Below are 17,072 nucleotides of genomic sequence, written 5' to 3'. Positions count from 1 at the left end.
TATATATATACATAGATATATATTTATATGTGGTTTGAGAAGCCGAAAAAAGTTCTATCTCTGCATGCTTACCGTTAGTAGAGAAATAGAATTTCTCTTTGATCTATCTTGAACCTACCTCTAATGCATCTATCTTTAATCTATTGATCTATCTATCTTCCATTGATCTATCTCTAATCTACCTATGCTTAGCCTACCTCTTTCTCTATTTATCTATCTATGCATGCCTAGACGCACATCTACATACAGAGAGATCCATACACATTGAGACCACCTATACATTCGTATTCACATATATATCTTACACATACACATACTTGTCTATATCTATCTATCTATCTTTAATCTATCTAACTCTCTATCTTTAATCTATCTATCTATCTATGTTGGCGCGCATGTCTGTGATGACTATACATTCGAGGTGTGTGTTTCTTACGTGACAAGACGATCGAGAAGACGATGGAGAGAAGTTTGAAATAGCTCGTTGGCTGATATGCGCTTGAAGAGGTCAGCCAACTGCTCGTCGCTCGCCGCTAGGAGCTCCTGAACCCAACGCTGCACCCCAGTCTGAACCTACACACAGAAACATAAAAGAAGAAAATACGAAAGGAAGAAAAGAAGAAAAAGAAAAAGAAGAGGAGGGTGTAGATTCGAGAGAGGAGAAGGAAGAAGGCGGTGAACGCATCGAGCGAAAAAGAGAAAGAGAGAAATCAGACACATATATCTAGATATATATAGATAGATAGATATATATAGATATAGATATATGTATATATATTCATGTACATGTCTTTTCTTTCTTTCTTTCTCCTGGGTAGGCGGGCTGTATAGACACCTTCCTCCTGTAGAGGTACTTGAGAAACATATCTTTCGGGAATGGGATCTATCTCTTTAGCAGCTTTCTATACACACTTCATTTGTATGCCACTAGATACAATACTATCGCCACAAGCTCATACATGTACATCTCTCTCTCCCTACATATACAGATTTTTATATCTATTCAGCTACCTATCTATCTTTAATCGATCTATCTATATCTATGTAGGTGCAACTACAAGCACGTCTCTCTCTCTTTCCGCATGATGTATATGAATCCATACACACATATACATCTCTCTCTCTCTGAATATATCTCAATACATATATAGCACTATGTACGTGTATATGGTACGTATGTGCATGTATGTATAGGGGAACATGAATCCTAGATAGATGTAGAGACAGTACAAGCAGAAGAAGAAAGACGAGAAGAAGAAGAAGAAGGAGAAAGAGGAGGAGAAGAAGAGGGTGGAAGAGAGATGGCAAAGGAGAGATGAAAAGAAAAGAAGAAGAAAAGAGAGGATGAATGACTAAATGCATGGATGGACCATTACCCTTGTATCCTGAAGAAGGTCATCCGCTAACTCCTTTGAAAATTCTCGAGCTAAAGAAAACGCAAAGAAAGAAAGAAAGAAATGACGAAGAAGAAGAACAAGAGAAAGAAAAAAAAGCCAAGTGAAGAGAAGAGAGAGACTCCTTTTCTCAACAGGAGAAGAAGAAAGAAAGAATGAATGACCGATAAATGAAGCAAAGAATGAAAGAAATCTTTTCAAAAAGAACAAGATTGAGCAAGAGGAAACAACTGTAAGAGAAAAAGGGGAGAAGAAGAAGAAAAAGAAAGAAAGAGTGAGAAAGAAATGAAGAAAGAACGTCTGTATGAGGGGTGGTAGTAGTAGTAGTTACTCTTACTCTTATGCTTACTATTGTGACTATTCATTCCGGGAGATCAAACGTCAGACTTGGCGAACGAAATTACACAGAAAAGAGAAAGAGACAAATAGAAAGATAGATAGACAGATAGATAGATAGGCACGCATGAAAAGAAAAGAAAGAGAAAGAAGGAAAGAAAGAGTGAGAAAGAAAGAAAGAACGAAGAGAGGAAGAAGAAGAAGTTCATGCTGAGAAAAGAAAGAAGACAAGAGGAAGAAGCAGAGAAGAAGATTCATCCATCTCTGCTGGCACACCAAAGCCTAGAGGAGGAGAAGAAGAAGAGGAAGAAGAAGATGAAGAAGGGAAAGAAGAAGGAGAATGTGTGAGAGAGCATCTAGAGAAAGAACGATAGGAGAGATGGAGAGATAGAAAATATAAAACACGGCAGAAGAAGAAGAAAATGAAGATGAAGACATGGATACGGAATAGACAGACAGAGAGACAGATACATGGATGGATAGATTAAAAATCGATCGGAGAGAAAGGAAGGAAGACTATTCATTTCTCTCTTCGTAAGGTATCCACCATGATGGGAAGTAACGATGCGCTGTCTCCGTCAATGTCTCTGTGTCTCTCTGTCTCTCTACGTGTCTCTTTGTGTGTGTGTGGAGCTACCAGTGAACTGTAGCTCTTGCGATCGCATGCCTTCGTGAATGACCGCCGCTCCTTCCAGGCCGAGGCGTCGCCTCACGTCTTTCCACTTGTAGGCAAGCACACATACACACCCTCCTCCGATCACCCCTAAATAGAAAAAGAAGAAGAAAGAAAGAAAACACACGCAGCAAAGAGAGAGAGAGAGGGAACAGGAAAGATGGAAAGATTAAGAGAAAGGAAGAGAAAAGAAACAACGAGAAGAGAAAGAGAAAAGAAAGAAAGAAAAAGATGACAAGGGAGATGAACAAGGAGAAGAAGAAGAAAAAGAGAGGTACACGAGAGAGGATAGGAAGAGAAGAGATTAAGGAGAACAAGAGAAAGAACGAACGACAGAGAAAGAAGAAAAGAAAGAAAGAAAGAAAACGACACACCAGAAGAAGAAGAGAGAGAATAGAGAAGAGGTAGAAGAGACATGATACACTCATTCGTCTACCTTAAATCTAGATCATAAACTGGCCTTTCTCTTTCGTATCTCTTCCTTTCTCATTTCTTTCATCTCTTTCTTTCCATTTTCAGGAGCCCATTGACTGGATTGGACGTAAGTGAATGAACGTTTCACGTATTCTCTACCGAAGAAGAAAGAGGGGGAGAAAAAGCTTTCCCAGACCCTTGTCTCCTCTCTTCTCCATCTGTCTTTTCTTCTCGTGTTCTTCTTCTTCTTCTTGATCTACTTGTCTGCAAAGGCTTTCTTTCTCTTACCTGTGAGAGCGAGAAGGAGAGAACGCCTTCGATTCCGCCGTGATAAATGCATCTGGAGAATTCGCACGTCTTCATAGAGAGCAGCTGAAAGAGAAGAAAGAAAAAGATCATTCTGAGGTGTATAGGGAGGAAAGGAAGAAGAAGAAAGCCGCTTTGAAGAAGAAGAAGGAGATCTACTCGGCGAAGAGAAGTTGCGAAAAGAAGGAGGCAACGAAGGGCTTTTTAAGAAATGAAGAAAATTGGCTTTCTTCTTCATGAGTGCCTGGGTATCTGTAATCTCTTGCAAAGGCTTTCTTCTTCTCCCTTCTTTTCTTCTCTGCCTACGGCTCCTCCTGCTCCTGTCGCTGACCTCTCCCATCTTCTCTCCTTTACTCTCGATCTTCGTCTTCTTCTCCTCCTCTTTCTCGTCTATCTCCTTCTCGCTCTGAGAGGTCTCATCTTGGTCCAAGAAGGAAAGAGAAGAAGAAAGCGAATGAAAGAATGAAGGAGAAGAAGAGCAAGAAACACTAGACGGTGAGGAAGAAGAAGAAAGAGACTGAAGAGGAGTCTTGTCGTTTGAGAGAGGAAGATGTGAAGAAGGCTGGTCGTCATGGGAGCAAAAGGCATGTATATACCCCCTGTGATCTACAGGATCAACGGCCTCTCTTCTTGCTCTTCTTTCTCCTTCCTCTTTTCTTGTGGATGGAGCTCGATCTTCTTCTTCTTCTCGTCTCTCTTCCTTTCTTTTAGCTCGGCGGAAGAAGAAGAATGGCCGAGGGGAAGGCGAGAGGAGACGATTCTTCTCTTCACGAATTTCTTCGGGAGGAGGAGAAAGAGAATCTGCCTGTCTATGCAATGAGAAAGACGAAGAAGAAGAAGACGACGCCGGCGAAGAGCTCAGGTCTTCTTTCTCTTCTTTGGGTTCTTTATCTTCTTTCTTCTTCATGTTCTCCTCCTCCTCATCCTTTTCTTCTTTCTCCTTTTCTTCTTTTCCTTGTCCTACAGCAGAGACTAGTGAAGAAGAAGAAGAAGAGAAGAGGTTTAAAAGTCTTCTCATTCTCTCCAGAAAAGAAGAGGAAGAAGAAGAAGGAGAGACAACTTTGGTCATGGGGGGAGCGAGACTGCTTGACTCTACGAAATGAGTCTTCTCATCTACCTTCATGATCCGTTCTCTTCTCTTCTTCTCTTTTTCTCCCCTTCTTTCTTTATCTCTCATGTCTTGTCCACCTCCATCTTCTTCGTCTTTTTTATGGTCCTTTTCTTCTCTCTCCTTTAAAACCGGAGAAGACCTCTCCTCTCTTTGTCTTTCTTTCTTTTCTGTAGCCTTCTCATTTCTACACACGCCCCTGGTATGGTCTCTCCTTCTCTTCTTTTCTTCTTCTTCTTCTCCTCGTTGTGTGTCGTCTAGAGAAGCTTCACTTCCTTCTCTCTGTTCTTCTTTCTTATCTACAGGCGGTTTTCTACCAAATGAAAAGAGCATTCTCCGACAATTGCTTCTCAAAGAAAAAGAAGAAGAGGGGGAGACGAGACAGGAAGAAGAAGAAGAAAGATTGGACATGAAGGTAGGACGGAAGACAGGGAAGGAACCTTGATACGTGAAAAGTGGGGACGAAGAAGAAAAGGAGGAAGAAGAAGAAAAAGAAGAAGAAGATGGAGGCAGACTTGGCTGGTCTTCTTTCTCTCGTTGTCTTTCTCTCCTTTCTTCATCTTTTGATGTGAACTGCAGAGGAGAGGGAGGTGATCTCAAAGAAACGGAAGAAGAAGAAGAGGAAGAAGAAGAAGGTGGGAGAGAAGATGGAAGAGAGAAGAACAGAGAGGAGGAAGAGAAAAGAGATGAGACAACCTTTTCTTTTCTTTTTCTTCTTTCTGCTCTTCTCTGAGCTTTCCTAAACATCGAAGGAGAAAGAGAATGAAAGAATCTACAAGAAGGACAGACAAAGTTTCCCACAGATATCGCATCACCTAGATGAGAGACAAAAGAAGAAGAAAATGGTCGTGATGGAGGCCGATCGGATGGGTGAGGTGTACATACACCCGAATCTCGTCTACATTCTCTTTCTCTTCTTCCCCTTCGCCGCACTTGCCTAGAGAACACCGGAGCCGTGAAAGAAGAAGAGGATGAAGAGCTTGCAAGAGGCCCAGCAAGACGCTGAACGGAGGACTTAGCGTTCATCTTTCTTACTCCCCAAGGTGAACAGACAGAAGAGAAAGATGAAGAAAGAGAAGAAAAGAAAGAAAAAAAGGAAAGAGAAGAAAGAAAGGAAGATGCGAATGGACATAAAAAGACGGTTCAAGTTGTAGGCGGTCTTTTCACACATCCAGCCATTCTCTTCATCTCTCTTCTGCTTTTTTGCTCTTCGAGATTTCTTTCTCTCTCTCACACTTCACTACCTCTTCCTTCTTCTTCTTCTCCTCCTTCAAGAAGAGCTCCATTTACTCCATTCTCCTTCCTCCTACTCTCTTTTTTCTCCTCCTTCTCCCTGGTTTCTCTATCTTTTTGGTAGCTCAGTTCTCTTATCATTACAAGGGACGGAGAGGTGAGAGATTTTCTTTCTTTCTTTCTCATCTCTTTCTTTGCATTTCTTCCTTTTCTTCTTCTTCTCCAAACTCGAGAGAAGTCTTGAGTCCGTCAGGCATAGCCGTAGAGATGTCTGTTGACACAAGAGCAAATAGATAGATATATCAAAGACAGATAGAAAGGAAGACTAAAGAGAAAGAGAGAGAGATAGTTACATACAGATAGGTAGATAGATTCAGATAGATAGAGAGATAGATAGGAGAAAGAGAGCTACATCGATAGATAGGTAGGGTAAAGATAGATAGATAGATAGGGAGGTACATAAAATAAGGATTCTCAAGAAGAGGAAGAGAGAGACGTTTTTCTTTCTTGGCAGGTCTTGACTTGTGTAAGCGAACCTTTCAGGATCGAGAGATTTACCTCTATCGAGACCTTCTTTACTTCTCTTTCGGGTTCTTCTCTCATCTCTGTGAGATATGTTTTGAGAGAAAGAAGAGACGTCCTTGTATCACACTATTGCATGAGCTTGGAGGAGAGAAGGAAGAATGGGAACGTTCTAGACGCCGATCTAGATGGATGGAAAAGAAGGGGAGATGACGGAGAAAAAGAGGAGAATGGAGATAGAAGAGAGAAACTGAAAGAAATGGAGAAATGAGAAAGATGAAAGAAGTCGATTTGTTTAGGAGTGTAGGAGGAGTCTCTGTGTCGATTTGTCCTTCTTCTCTCACTGGGGGCGAAGGAGATGCTCTCGAGCCCCTAGAGGAAGATGGAGAAAGAAAGAAGATAGGGAAGAAAAAAAAGAGAAAGAAGGAATAGAAAGAGAGAGAGAGAAAAAGCGATACAGTTAGTTCTACGTGTTCGATACGAGGAGAAAATGCCAACGAGATTTCTTTAAAGAAACATTTTCTTACCAATACATGCGCATGCACACACGCACACAAAAATCATTTTCATCAAAACGACGCAAAGAAAGAAAGAAAGAACTACACATTTCTTTACTTTTCTTTCTTTCTTTCTCTTTATCTTTCTTCTTCACCTCTCATCTCTCTCTCTCCTCTTTCGTTGTCTCTGCTTTCTTCCTCCTTTCTCTTCGATTCCTCTCTTCTTTCCCTCCAATGTAAGATTTCTTCTTCTTCTGTTTCTCAATCGTAATGAGTCTTTCTTCTTTTTTCCATCCCCTTCAATTTTATTTCTTTCTTTCATCTCGGACCTCCTCCTTTTCTTGTTTCATTTCTCTCCCCAAAGAAGGACCCATCTGTAGGAGAGAGAGAAGGAAAGAAAAGGGATGAGAGAGAGATGATCTTCATCTTATCTTCCTTGTCATGGCTTTCGCGTTCTTTTTCTTCTCTTCCTCTTCTTCACTTCCTTTGTAGACATTTTTCCTCCCAGACCTCGTGGCTCTTCTTGTTTTCATTCATTCTTTCTTTTCTTCTGTCTTTCTTTGGATTAAATCCTTTCCCAGTGTCGGAGCCTATACCATCCCTTCTCTCTCTCTGTTCTCTTTGGAGATAGCGATCTAGCTGTCACTCAAGATCTCCTGGGAAAGATAGATTGTCGACTGCAAATAAAGGAGAAGAAGAAGTTCTCTTCTTGTCCTTCTTCTTCTTTCTCTTATCTTCTCCCTCCCAAGGTATATCAAGCTTCACCTTGAAAAGAAAAAGAAAAAAGAGAAGAGATGCAAGAAGAACAAGAAGAAGAGAACAAAGAAAGAAGAAGAAGAAAGAAGCGTATAGTTTCGCATGTGGAGTTGGTGCTTTCGAGCCCGTAAGAAGAAAGTAAGTCTACGAAAGAAAGAGAGACAGAGACAGACAGAGAGAGAGAAGAAAAGGGTGTTTATCGACGAAAAGAAGAAGATCATGAACGAGAATGTCCGAAGTCCTTTTATCTACCCTTCTTTCTCTTTCCCTTCTCCTGTAATTTATTCCGTCTTCCTCTCTATCTTCTTTCTCCTCATGTATGGAGATGCGACTTAAGAAAGAGAGAAAGAAAGAAAGCCTTTAAGATTCTCGCTTCGATGGAAGGAAGTCCATAGAAGTCATCCCCTCCTTCTCGTCTTCTTCTTCTTTCTCTTTCTTCTTCTTCTCTTCTTCTTTCTTTTTTTTTTCTTCTTGTTCTTCTTCTCATTCTTCTTTTCTTCTGTCTTCGACGTAGACCTTCTTGCTTGTTGAAAAGAGAAAGAAAAGAAGAAAGAGAGGAAGAAAGAAAGATGAAGAATTCGATCTTTCCTCGTGTGGATTGCCTGCGGTATTTGAGGAGGATCCACATAAGCTATCACCCTAGCAGGCCTCGCACGGAAATCGCCAAGTAGGGAAGATCACACACCGAAACAGAAAAGAAAAGAAAGAAGCAAAGGGAAGAAAACAAGACAAGAAAAGAGCCATCTTCTCTCTCGTTCTTCTCTATTTTTCACGCTGCTAGCTGTACACATCACATGCGCGCGCTCATATCCATCCACCTTCACTCGATCTATCTTTAATCCATCTGTCTCTCCATCTTCAATCTCTCTATCTTTAGTATGTCTGTCTTTCATCTTCGTTTATCTATCGTCGATCTCTTTATCCCTAGGTGAGAAGGAGAGAATGTTTGAAGTTCCTCTTCTTTCTTTTCTTCTGTGTCTTCATCTCTCCTTCGCTTCAGACGAAGCAGTATCATTCATTCTCTATGCTCGTCTGCGGGTATATGTCTGTATGTGTGTAGATGTATAAAGATCTATATGTATGTCTATGTATATGTACATATATATGTGTGTATAGAAATCTGTATGCATATGTATGTCTATGTATGGATACACACCTTGCGTACATTTTTATCGTCATTTCGATCTTTCCTTGTACCTTTATGAGAGAATTCTCACGTCTACTTTCTCGCCTTTTCTTTCTTGTTTCTCTCTTCTGGAGACAATTGATAATGCGAGTCACGTCAGAGTCAACGAGAAAGAAGTTTCCTCATCTTCGAGCCACCTGGGAGATGCTTGCGTAAGTCTCCTTAAGAGCCTGAAGAGCAGCCCTCTCTCTCCTACACTGTATAGACATAGAAATACACCTTAGGCTATTCAACTCAGTCACTGCATGCTGATGATCCATCCTTTTCTTCTTCCTCTTCTTTCCAACAGATCAAGAGATTCTCTCGTCTTTTCTTCTTCTTCACTGTACTCCTTTCTTTCTTCCTTTCTTTGTTCTGTGTCTCTTTTTCCAGCGATCCTTTCTCTCTGAGTTTTCCTCTGCAAATACGAAGAAGCTTCTTGCCTTCTTTTGTTTCATATTTCATCACTAAGAGAGGTTAATAATCCAAGTGTACTCGTCGTCAAGTGTCTATACACCTGAGCTGTATGTGCACCCCGGGTGTATGTACACCTGGAATGAAATCCGTGGGGAGATTGAAACCGAACGAGAAGTGAGAATAACTAAGAAATCTTTTTTTTTCTCCGTATTTGTTTCTTTTCGTTTTATCCTTTTCTTTCTCTCTCATTTCACGAATCCTTGAAGAAAAGAAAAGAAGTAGAGTTGTGTGTATCATTTCTTTTGGAGCACGTTGGCTTTCTTCTCCTCTCTCACCTCTCCTTTCTCTTCATATTTCTGACTCCGTTTCTTTCTTTCCTTCCTTCTCAAAAGAAGAAAGAAGTTTTGTTTTTTTCTTTTTCTTTGTTTCTCTCTTTTAAGGTACGACGCCCCAGCCACCATCGAAGTTGAGTTTATGGATGGACGTCGATTGAGGTAAGACCAAAGAAAGAACACAAGATGGAATTTCTTCTTCCTCTATTGCCAGCCGTCAGTCATTCTTTGTCTCGATATAGTTTCGTCGATCATAAATAGAAAGAGGGAGAAAGAAAGGAATCATGTTGGAAAGTAGAGATGTCTATGTGCGTGTCTTGTAGACATCTCACGAGTAGCTAGCAAGATGTCTACATTCCTCTATGCTTCTCTCCACCAGTATACGCTGGGGTATAGAGACAGTCGTAGAATCTTCTCTCAGGAACAATTCTCTATATCTTTTGATACATACGTGATCAGCCGAGGGGGGGGCACCCATATAGCTATGTATACATACATATAAGAATATATATATATATATACTTTAAGAATATATATATATATACTTATAAGTATGTATATATATATATATGTTTATAGATGTGTGTGATAGTTAGGTTGTGTTGGTGAATGAGAGGGGGTGTATTCTTCTTGTTCTTTTTGTCTTTCTCCACTAGGAGAATTATCGATGGATACACAAAGGCAGAAAGAAAGGAAATAATTGATAAATGGAGATTCACAGGTAAACAGACCCTTTCTCTCTCTCTCGTTAACTTGCTGCATTCCTTTCTTTTTTCTCTTTACTTTCTTCTCTTAACGTTATTCCTTTCTGTATCTTTCTTTCTCTAACTTTCCTTGTTTCTTGAACTTTCTTTCTTACTTTCGTTCATTTCGTGGAGACTGTCTCCTGTCTATTCCTCAGGGGGGTGAGCTATCTGTTCTTTTCTTTTCTTCTTTTTCGTTTTCTTCTCCATCCTGCCTTTTCTCTTCTTGGAGGTTTTCTTTCATCTGGCTTTCTTTTCTTTTCAAACTTTCCCGCTTTTCTTTGCCGTCTTCCCTCTTCATCTTTTTGCTCTCTCTCCAGTAAAGTCTTTCACTCTTCTCTTTCTTTTTTCCCTTCTTCTTTTTCCTTTCTTTCGTTCTTTCTCTTTCTGTCTCTAGCATCGATGGAGCCTTGGCCTGAGGTGCTTGCGCCTGAGCCTCTTCAATCCTCTCGACAATCCACGTCGTCTTCTTCCTCTTCTTCCCCTAGTGAAGGTCAAAGTGAAGAGAAAGAGAAGAAAAGCAAAGTGGAAGAGGGAAAGAGATAAATCACGTGAAAGAAAGAAATAGGAGGATCTCTTTCTTTCTTTCTTCGTCTTTTCTGCTATTTTCTTCTTTCCTTTCTTCGTCGCCGTCTCTCTTCAGCTGTTCGAATCCTACTCGCAGAGAAGCTTGTGCTTTTCTTAGCATACAAGAAAGAAAGCAACCCTGAAAGACAAGAGAAAAGAAAAAGCGGCGAAGGAGAAAGAAGACGAAGAAAAGCAAAGGCAGGGAGACAGGGCAGATCCATCTCTCCGGGTGAATGACAAGAAGAAGAAGAGAGATTGCTTGAATGACTGGGAGGCTTCTTCTTCTTCTTCCTCGTCGTCTTCGTCTTTCCTCTTGCGAGAAGAGTCTTTCTCCTCTTCAACCTTTTATATCTATAAGGGACATTACGCGGTGTATCGGCTGCGAACCCAGGAGGTTCCCTGAAAAGAAAGAAAGAAAGAAAGAGGGGAAGGAGAGCGAAGAATTTCTTGACTCTTGAGTCTCTTGGAAAACTGAGAGATAGAAAAGAGAGAGAATGAAGCAATACTCAACTATATCAGGGAGGGGATTTATTTTTTCTTATCGTCTCTTTGTCTGTGTGTAGATATACACTACAGTGATACAGACAGTGTACGTACACCTCTGAGGCTTATGAATGGAGAAGAAGAAGATAGGTCAATGGAGTTTCAGGGACCTTGTTTGAAGAAAGCTAGGAGGAAAGATAAGCACACAAAAAGCAGAGAGAAAGAATGAAATGAGGAGCGTATGATGCTGCGTCGTCGATATGCGGTAGGTGTATGTACACTGGAAAAAAGAATTGAGTTGTGATGTACACGATGATAAAAGAGAAGCTTTTTTTCTCCTCTTTCACATTCTTCTTTCACTCTCAAAGAAGAAGCAACCTATCTCGAACTGAAGTTGACGTGTATCTTTTTATCTAGATATACCTACCGATCTATCTGTCTGTCTCTCTATTATCCATCTATCAATCTATCTATCTCTAATCCATCTGTCTATCTATACACGAAGAAAGAAAGAAATTTCAGATTGGTTAGATTCACTCTCTAGATCATAGTGAAGAAAAAGACGAAGAAAGAGAAACCCCCATACACATTGAGGGGAGACCAGATGAGAAAGAAGAGAAGAGCGTCTCTTCAAAGTCTCTTTTTGTCTTTCGTAGAAATTCTCTTTTCTTTCTCATAGGGAGAGAAAAGAAGGAAAGCAGTCGAAAGAAGGAATGAAGGATCACCAGGAAGAGGAGAAGAAGAAGCAAAAAAGCAAAATCTTCCTTCTTTCACAAGAAAGAAAGAAAGAAAGAGAGGAAAGAAAGAAAGTCTAAGTTGGGGCTGACGGATAGGGAGAGAGAAGAGTCGTAGAATTCTTATCATCTCTTTTACTTCGGTTGAACTGAAGAAGAAAATTTTGGAGAATTGAGCCTTCCCCACACACACTAACTATACACACTACAGATCGACCTCGTTTCTCTCTTATCTCTCCCTTTCTTTCTTTCTTTTCTTCTCTCTTGTCTCTGTTGCTGCAAAAAACAAGCAGGAGAGAGATAGACAGGTCTTCCATATCCTCTATGCTATCGAGAAGGAGGAGGTCTCTCTGTGAATGAGGGAGTGACTGGCTTCTTCATTTCTTCTTCTTCGTCTTGAGCTGTTTCTAAAGAAGGGAAAGAAGAGAGGCTCTGCCTCCTTCTTACCAGCCGTTGCGACAGCTCAAGGAGATGTAAGAGAGAGAAGATACCTCCTACCTATGAAAAGCTTTCCATCCATGGCAAGGAAACATCACGAAGTATTTACGATTGAGTGGCTCTATCTATGTATACACATACACATACGTATATATTTCTCAGTATATGTATATATAGCTTGTGCTTTCTTTTCGACATAGAAATCTGTATAGGGAGATAGATTGAGATATGTATGTATGGTTGACTGAGTATATCTGTTCTGTGTGTGTATATACATATATAGCTTGTGTTAGATACATATATAGATAGATAAATCTAGGTATGTATGTATAGATAGAAAGATGGCTGAGGTAGTATGGAGCACTGATTAGAAGAAGGGCTTGCGTTCTAAGAAGACAAAAGCAGATGTGAGTGTGAAGAAGAAAAGATGCTCTCTCTCTTCTCTTCTCTCTCTCTTTTCTCTTCTCCTATCTTCGGTGTCTGTACACCATAACTCGAGACGAAGGTACACTTGGGACAGCGAACACAGTGAGAGTCTCAGGAGAAACGAGAAGTCTCGAGATGATAGGAAAGAACCGAAGAGAAAGACGAGAAGGGGCAAAGGCACTGCAACCGTCAGGCCTCCTTTCTTTCTTTCTCTTTCGTAAACAGCAACAAGACGATAAAATGGAAGGTGATGATCTATCTCACGAAGAATCTTACGTCTACTGTGTCTTGTTTAAACTAAGGATATCCGTGTGACTAGGCATAGTAGGAGCAGTCCTCGTAGATGCGGCGTAAGTCATAGAAATACCTTAGAGAGAGATGAAGGGAGTAGAAGTTATATAGATATCTAGAGAAAGGAAAGAATGAGGAGGATAAAGGAGTGAAGAGAACTGAAAAAATTCCTCGTCTATCAGATGCGAAAACTAGACAAGGGTAAGCAGTACGCTTAAATGTCTAGAGCAGGGCCGTTAGGGCAGCAAAGCTGACTGGCTGACTATTAGCCGAGCGAGCGGCGATCTAGCTATTGCGGGCATTTCAAAGTCGACAGCCTTTGTCTCCTCAGTGATCCCTACCATGTAATGAATGATGGTCTCCTATCTTCGGGTGTATATACACCTCAGGGTTACTACGCAACTCCTTCCTGTCTTCGTTGGCCGGGAAGGGGGGGGGCGGGGTGATGAATAAGGAAGGCAGGACTTATGTCTCCTCTTTTGTTTTTCATTCTAATAAGAAGAGAATCTTTCTTTTCTTTCGGAGCGTAGATACCATCTTGAAAAAACTCATAAGGGAGCCACATGAAGAATTCCCTCATATCCAAGTGAGGTGGACTTTTCTAGCGAGCATGGGGAATATCTTTCGTCCCTAGAAATATGCATCCGTAGGGCTAAATACATAGAGAGAGAGAGTGACGGATGTTCCGCCGGCTTCTCTCTCTCGGGGGGTGTTAAGACCTTTGTCGACCCATGTAGTTTTCGTCGTGACGAAAGGTGTTTCGAAATCGCAAGAAAAGGAAGTTTCCTCTAGACACGGAAAAAGAAGAAAAATAACGAGGATGAAAAAGAGACGAAGAAGGTGAGAAGAAAGTGCCCGGGATGTCTGGTCTTGTAGATGATGGCGTGATCATCATCTCCTACTTGGATTGAACCCCCACATCGACATGACTGCTGCCTACAGTGTCTATCTAGACATCGATTTATGATGTCTAGATAGATGGGTACAAAGATAGATATGTTAGAGATCGATAGACAGTTAGATAGATATATCAAAGATAGATAGATAGATACCTGGATAGATAGGTAGTTCGAGACTCCACCCTAACCATCCTCCCCACCACCTAGCGGGGTTTGTTAACCACGGAAGAAGGGACCTCTAGCCATTGTGACTGGAAGCTCATAGGAAGCCCATATAGCTATAGACCCCGTATCGTTAGCGGTATCATGTGGCGAGGGACAGGCGCACTTGCAGAGTAGTGCCGCCCGGGGAGCGGATGGTTGGCCCTGAAGAGGAGGAACGGTTTTTGGGGGTGTACGGATCATCGCTAGCAAGGGGGGGGGACTGTTTTTTTTTGGTGACAGGTGGATAAGAGGGGACATGTTTTCCCTCCGAGTGAATCGGGATTTCGGACTGAACCGAAACTGTTAAATCTTATTGCCCCCACGAGGCGACACAGTACGAACCCGCTGACACGCGTGAGCCACGGAACGTTCTCGTGTAGGCTACCAGTTTTGCTGTCAGAAGTGGGATCTGTGCTGTGTGAGTTTCTAGTAGCGGACGACTTTCTTGTTCTCTTTGTTTTCATTACCACATTTCTTTCCACTCCTTTCAACAACAAAGATCATGCCGCGTTCGTCCAGAGGCAGACCACGCGGCACACCGGCCCGTGCCGCCGACCTTTCCGAGAATACGGGGGAGGGTTCGTCCCCGTTGTTGGAAGAGCGTCGGGCCGCTGTTGTCGATAGTTCGAGGCAGTAGAACAGCAGCCAAGCGACGCCACAGCTCAGCTGCAAGGCCAACTGGTAAAGACCCTACGGGACGCACTTGACGAAATGCGCACCATGCACAGAATGTCGGAGGAGGCCCGCCAGCGCGAGCGCGATCACCTGTACGAACGAATCCACGAATTAACAGATAAAGAGGAACGGCGGATCGCGGAGATAGGCGAACTGCGAAGGTGGCGGAGTTAGAATCAAAGCTGTTGGGCGGCCAGCAGGCTGATGTCGCGGGTAGGAGAATTCCGCTAAGCACGAAAATTCAGCTAGACCCCTTACCCGCATACCCAACAGACACAAGCTCGGATCCCCAAGACTGGTTTATACACTTGGAGACAAAGGGGGATTTTCTAAGTCGCGATGATGCGTGGAAGGTGAAGGCCCTTTTGAAACTACCTTCCGGATCAGTACCACGCAGAGCTTTTACCCCTTTTGTCGGAACCCGGTCCGCGGTACGAGAAGATGCATGACCACCTAATAGTGTAGCATCCAGCATACGAAGGCTACCCACTTGAATACTACAAACGCAAACTAGACGACCTGAAGACCATGTGGGTCAACCTGGCGCAGATGGGACGATATCTGCTCAAACTACGAAACTTACAAAGGAAATTGTGTGAGAAGCTGAACGTTCCCAGTGCTATATGGGACGAAGAGACATTGCGTAGTGCATACCTGGACGCCCTGCCGGCCAGACTGACCCATTTAGTGGTAGCATGTGAAGAATTTACGCGACTGAGTCTCGAACAACTGCAGGCTCGCGCTGAAGCGTTTGCACTAGGTGAACACCTGCAGGAGCGGAAGAGCAACCAAGCTACGGCGACCCCTCCAGCAAGCATCCTCGCTGTCAGGGATGCCGTGCACGACGGTGGGAACCAATGTTTCGAGTGCGGTGCAGGCGACCACTGGGCGAAAGATTGCCCGCATCGCGCAGTACGGGTGAAGCCACGACGTGTCGGGGACCAGAGAGCAGAGTGCAGGATTTGCAGAAAGCGTGGACAGGATGCACAGGTGTGTTGGTTCGAAGGCATGTCGCGTCGCCAGAACTGTCAAGGGTTCGGCCAGTCGGAGTCAGTGTGTCAGTTGTCGAAGAGGGGAACGTGCGGAGGTGTTAGTACGACCAAGGAAAACAGCAGGAGCGCAAACCGGGGACGAGGTGATAGATACCACAAACCCGGGAGCCCCAGCTGCACACCCTCAAGGAGCCGGTCCCGCTCGCGATGTAGCCCAGCTTCCCCGGCGCGTTCTCGGCGGAGAAGTAGCCCACCTAAGAAAGTGTCGTTCTCCTGCATGACAGTATGCAAGGAAAGCGTGGAAACGCGGGAGGTGGATAGTCAGCAGAGCTCAGTTAGACAGGACTCGTATCGGTTTACCGCCAGAGTTTGGGGCACCCTTGAGGACATACGAGTCAGAATGCTAAAGGATTCGGGTGCGGAAGAAGGCCTTATCGGAACAGGGCTAACTCAACGTCTGGAGCTGGTGGGTGTTTCCTTCGAGCGGACCGGAAAACGGAAAATGCGAGGATTCAGCAGCAAGCTCGGGGAGCTGCCGATACTCGCCTCAGCTGTCGTCCTGATCCGTGTGGGTCCGTCAGGCGTTAGGGACAGGGTGTTAGTAGTGGAGGAGTTGGCTGGGGATGTTATCGTACGTTTCGGATTTCAGTATCTCGCGAGGCTAACAGTTGATGTTGTCGCGAGATGCATTCGATTCGCGGACTTCCCGGAGATAACCATACCTCTGCTGAACAGGAAAGAAGACCCTAATCTCTTGGGGACAGAGGTGACAGTGACTATTCCCGCTCGCTGTGAAACGTTTGTCGACATCCGGCCTACGAGTAAGCTTTCCAAAGCGTTGTGTGTTGTACCCTACTATGGACCAGGAGCCTATGCAAGAAGAATTGTTGCTGCACATGGTTATGCTGGGAGTGACATATCACGAATCTTGGTGCTTAACCTGTCGACAAGGCCATGCCGTCTTGCAGAGGGGGCCATAATTGCGCGGGCTGTGGAGTGCGAAAGTGAGACTGAGACCAGCGACTTCCATCTGCAAAACCAGCTGCATGTCAACGTAGTCGCACCGGCAAAGGATGACTGGGAAGCTGAGATGCCATCCCTGGGAGTCACACAGTCTTGCCGAACGCCTCAGGAATTTCAACGGTTGCAGGCGCTTCTCCAGGAATATAGAGATGTCTTCCGTTTTTCAAATGATCCCCCGACGAGTTGCCGGGGTGCGAAAGCCACTATTTTCACCGGGAAGGCGAAGGCTTGTTCTACGGCTCTGTATAGGAAGTCACCGCCGGAAAAGCGGATAGTTGAGCGCGAGGTTGCGAAGATGCTGGACTTCGGGATAATAGGTCCGAGTACGTAACCCTGGGCCAGCGGTGTGGTGCTGGCCCCGAAGAAGGATGGGTCTTGGAGATTTTGTGTGGATTATACAAAACTTAATAAAGTGACAGAGAAAGATGTGTATCCACTGCCACG

The 17,072-nt window shown here is 43.4% G+C and overlaps 2 protein-coding genes across 2 annotated transcripts in view; one reads left to right on the top strand and one right to left on the bottom strand.

Moving 5' to 3' along the window:
- CSUI_005638 (uncharacterized protein) overlaps positions 1-6,440 on the bottom strand; it is a 14,642-nt gene extending 8,202 nt beyond the window's left edge. The window contains exons 1-6 of the mRNA XM_068065808.1: positions 6,023-6,440; positions 3,106-5,735; positions 2,376-2,493; positions 2,007-2,086; positions 1,377-1,426; positions 437-573 (exon numbers count right to left, since the gene is read on the bottom strand). Of these exons, the coding sequence (XP_067922214.1) occupies positions 437-573; positions 1,377-1,426; positions 2,007-2,086; positions 2,376-2,493; positions 3,106-5,257 (2,537 nt within the window). The 5' untranslated portion in view covers positions 5,258-5,735; positions 6,023-6,440. The remainder of the gene's footprint in view (positions 1-436; positions 574-1,376; positions 1,427-2,006; positions 2,087-2,375; positions 2,494-3,105; positions 5,736-6,022) is intronic.
- Positions 6,441-6,597: 157 nt separating this feature from the next.
- Positions 6,598-11,335, top strand: CSUI_005637 (uncharacterized protein). The gene is made up of 4 exons (XM_068065807.1): positions 6,598-8,577; positions 9,262-9,315; positions 9,810-9,874; positions 10,294-11,335. Exons 1-4 carry the CDS (start codon positions 8,300-8,302, stop codon positions 10,440-10,442), a joined length of 546 nt encoding a protein of 181 aa, XP_067922213.1. The 5' UTR covers positions 6,598-8,299; the 3' UTR covers positions 10,443-11,335.
- Positions 11,336-17,072: the final 5,737 nt, after the last annotated feature.

Source organism: Cystoisospora suis (assembly GCF_002600585.1).
Source record: "Cystoisospora suis strain Wien I chromosome Unknown contig_2732, whole genome shotgun sequence".
NCBI lineage: Eukaryota > Apicomplexa > Conoidasida > Eucoccidiorida > Sarcocystidae > Cystoisospora > Cystoisospora suis.
This window is presented reverse-complemented; position numbering and strand designations above follow the sequence as displayed.

Excerpts from the sequence above, each read along its gene's own strand:
- CSUI_005637 (XM_068065807.1), top strand. The coding sequence starts at position 8,300 with ATGTATAAAGATCTATATGTATGTCTATGTATATGTACATATATATGT. Across the intron at positions 8,578-9,261 it reads GCCACCTGGGAGATGCTTGC|GTACGACGCCCCAGCCACCA; the intron begins GTAAGTCTCCTT and ends CTCTCTTTTAAG. Across the intron at positions 9,316-9,809 it reads ATGGATGGACGTCGATTGAG|GAGAATTATCGATGGATACA; the intron begins GTAAGACCAAAG and ends TTTCTCCACTAG.